General features: G+C 39.3%; 1 protein-coding gene across 1 annotated transcript in view; it reads right to left on the reverse strand.

Moving 5' to 3' along the window:
- The window catches only part of LOC107680553 (death-associated protein kinase 1-like), an 80,260-nt gene that overhangs the window by 25,048 nt on the left and 51,191 nt on the right, over positions 1 to 4,021 (reverse strand). The window contains exons 13-15 of the mRNA XM_016476491.1: positions 2,739 to 2,837; positions 2,094 to 2,192; positions 1,233 to 1,331 (exon numbers count right to left, since the gene is read on the reverse strand). Coding sequence (XP_016331977.1) covers positions 1,233 to 1,331; positions 2,094 to 2,192; positions 2,739 to 2,837 — 297 coding nt within the window. The remainder of the gene's footprint in view (positions 1 to 1,232; positions 1,332 to 2,093; positions 2,193 to 2,738; positions 2,838 to 4,021) is intronic.

Raw genomic sequence — 4,021 nt, forward strand, 5'->3', positions numbered from 1 at the left:
GGTGAAATAATTATAATGCTGAAGGTGAGGTACTCGCCTTCATATTTTTTAATAAAATAACCTATAAAGTAATTTGAAAACCTTGTGTGAGACGTAATTTCAGAAACAGCGTGAGTGAATCACCGCGGGCGCTCTCTCTTTCTCTCTCAAAATACGCAATTGGCTTCAAATCACCACACATTGTGTCTGTCCATAAGCCAGCTGCACGCTGCACAGTTGACACAGGAATTGACACTTGCACAATCGAGGCAGTGTCGCATCTTCACTAAAGTTTATAAATTGCATTACTTTTTAATTCTTGCCAGCGTTTAACCATTCAGCGCTTGCGCGCTCTCCCGAAGACCGTGCGCTCATGCACACTCGCAGCGCACACACATAATGCCAGGTTCACATTACTCCGTTTGCAGTGCGAATGTGGTGCGTATTTTTTCCGCGCTCATGTTAACAGACTAATAAAGCGTGCACACTGCTCACAGTTGTGGTCCGGCAGTGCGTTTAGGAGCGGTGCGTCTGCAGCAGTGCAGAGAATGTTTCCACACCGAGTCTATTTTTGCTGCACTGCAAGCGCTGAATTAAAGTAACAAAGCATTTTTTGCAGTAAATATGAACATGGATTGACACGAAAATGTAGTAATGAAGACTCCAGTCATATCAGAAGGCTAATAAGAGTAGCTTTATTTACATGCCTCATGGGGGCAGACATGTCATGACTGATGAAAAAACTAAGGTCACATGACCAACCCAACACTACTCTTTTTATATCTGTATCTGCCCTTTAAATGTAGGGTGATGAAGTATCATGTCTGCACGAACAGGGTGTGCGGAGATATGCAAATATATGCACTGACAGTCAGGTAGGACAGCCTATCGTAATCATAATCCTTCGAACCAAGGAATATGATTGGATGAACTTTTATGGTTCTACGCCTTCCACAGACAATATAAATATATATAAATTCATTTAGACCACTTAAGTTGCTGATTGCTATCAGGATGTGAAAAGACTTTCAAGCAGCGTAACAAAAAAAAAAGTACACTTTTTTTTTTTTTTAAATAAATCACCTACCCTGCCTTTAATCGGTCATCTATTAAATTAAATTACTGTTAATATTGCATTTGCACAATGGTAACTGAACTTTTGCCATGTGTCATATATTAGTCCACAGAGGCTTGGACTGTTCAGTGTGGTGTAGATCAGTTTGTGTGTGTGTGTGTCTGTGTTTGATACCTACCCGGTCCACTAGGTCAGGGTTGGCATGGATGCTGCAAAGGTATTGGACTACATCCACATTACCATAGCGAGCTGCCACATGCAGAGCCGTTTCTCCAGACTAGAACAGAATGTCAAACATTACTCACATTATGAATTACATGCTGACGTCTGCCCATAATTCAGTGATGAGCAGGCATTTTATTAATGTGATTACATTACATCACGTTGATGATCTAAACAAAAAAATGCAACAAACGTGTGTGTGTACATCAGGGAAACGATCAAAACTGCTGAACAAGAAACAGCTAAGAACTTCATTAAAGGATTTCCCTGCTGCCAAAGTAGGGTTATAGCAACTGGAAAGGCTGCGTAAACAGAATGTGACCCGTTCAAGGGAGAGATCTTTGTGTGCTGAGAACTGCCAAAACCCTTCCCAAATCAGCTTTGCGTTGGACTTCCTCCTGGAAACAGTTCAGGCTGAGGCGGATGTTTAAAGAACTCGCTTTACACTCGTAATGATGAAGCTGCGGACACGCCAAGTGTGATTCTGTATGGCAGTCCCGACAAACTCAACAACACTTTACCCCGCGAATTCACTTGACTGAGCGCACTTCACTGACTAGTGAGGCAGTCAACAATTATTTCATACAACGGCAAACCTCAGGCCAGCGAGTAACCATAGCAACTGCAAATTACCAATGGGAAGTAGAGAGGCGTGTGAACTCAGTAGGAAAGGTTTTCTGGAGAAAAGGTGCCGGATGGGGAAAGCCTTTGAAAAATCGAATCTGTCCTCTCCCTGGGGTTGTGATTGTTGAATGTGTGTGTGTGTGTGTGTGTGTATGAGAGAGAGAGTGAGAGAGATAGAGAAAGATGGAGGCACCTTATCTTGGATGTTCAGAGGGCATTTCTTTTCATGCAAGAATCTCAATGTCCCCACATGACCATGTCGGGCGGCGTAGTAGATAGCGTTGGCACCAGTCTGAGGAAAGGAATGGCATGTTGTGTGGAGTTGTACGCATATTCAGCCGTTTTGGTGTCTATCATGTACAAATTTACCATTTAAACCCTGTTAAAACTACTGGTGAAACGTATTCAGTGTCTTCCTCTAAGTTTGGTGTTGATAACATTTTTTGAATGAAATAAACACTTTTATTCAGAAAAGACATATTAAAATGATCAATAGTATGAAGGTCAGTAACTGCTGCTGAAAATTCAGCTTTGCCATCACAAGAATAAATTACATTTTAAAACATATTAAAATAGAAAATACTAAATTGTAATATTTATTATAATATATTAATATATTATATACTATATTATATATTTATATATTATATCCTTTCAATATTTAAATTGAAATATTTCACAATATTACAGTTTTTTTTTATAAATTTTTTTATTTTGATCTAATAAATTTAGTCTTGGTGAGCATAAGACATAAAACAAAAATCATACCAACCACAAACTTTTGAATAGTACATTATTTTCTTGTACATTAATTATCTGAGAGAATGGAGTACAACACCTTATCAAAGGCTTGAATCTCCGCTCCTTTTTTCATTAGCACATCAATGATCTGGACGTTTCCACATCCCGCAGCAATCAGGAGCGGAGGGGTTCCGTGCTGAAATATGTACACACACACACACACACGCAAACAGGAATCACTTTATTGAATATAACAAGGCACTAATAGCTCCTCGTAGCATTCAAAAGCAGCTTTAATTAAACCTATAATTCTGAGTCAGCATGAGCATGCCAATTCAAATCAGCCTGATTCCTTTTTCATTGTTCGCACAGCAGTTTTAATTGGCGAAGAGCAATCACGGTGGCTGGTAAAAAATTCTTGCAGGCACAAGACTTGAATTGTTTCTCAAGAATGGCGATAAACTCCTCTGAATGAATAAATGCATGAGAGTCATGGGAATAGTGTTCACTGTGCATACATAAACACAGAGAGCGCTGGACAGCTGTGAGGAATACAATTAAAAGCACGCTTGTCCCTTCACATCTATGAACAGATTACCGTTTCATCAACCTCGGCCTCATTCCCTCCTTCTAAACAAACACTTTTCCTGTGTCACACACATGCCATACACACAAGACATTCCAACATATACAGACACACTAAAGACTTAACCAGAATGTGTCTTGTTTTCTAGTAAAACATTCAAAACCTCTTTAAAAAAAGCCTGTTTACAATAAAATTTGTTCAGATCTACACTAAATTTGCCAGCGGAGTAAAAAAAAAAATCCTTAACTCAAGATAGTTTCTCTAAAAACATGTGTTGTTAATTAAAATGTGTCATTTTGATTAATAAAAATTGTTCATTAAAAATGCCTCTAAAAGGTATCTTGCTATAAAGATGTTTAAATATTTTTACTGGACAAAATGACTGATTAAGACATTTTTTTGCAGTGTTCCCTTGCATATTTACAAAATTATTAGCATAATAATGGCAATTAACCCTCAAGTCTCTTTCATTCTATTCAAAATTCCCCTTGTGACTATGACTATACAAAGCACAGCCTCACACAAATGGGATGAGATATGGTCCAGTGACTGTTTCTCAGTCACTCGCTGCACATCTCAGTGTCACTGCTGAAAACGACAATGTAAACTCAGACGTCATGGGCATACGGTGACACTGATACACTTCTCAGCTCAATTGAGCTCAGGTTGGCTACTAGGCATGGGCCGGTATTAGGGTTGTGATGGTGAGGAAATTTTCCCACCGGTTAATCGACGTGTGACAACACCGGTAATACCGGTATCACCGTTGGGGAGGGGAGGGGTTGTGTTAGTTC

The sequence above is a fragment of the Sinocyclocheilus anshuiensis genome, unplaced genomic scaffold (genome assembly GCF_001515605.1).
Source record: "Sinocyclocheilus anshuiensis isolate Anshui unplaced genomic scaffold, SAMN03320099.WGS_v1.1 scaffold697, whole genome shotgun sequence".
NCBI lineage: Eukaryota > Metazoa > Chordata > Actinopteri > Cypriniformes > Cyprinidae > Sinocyclocheilus > Sinocyclocheilus anshuiensis.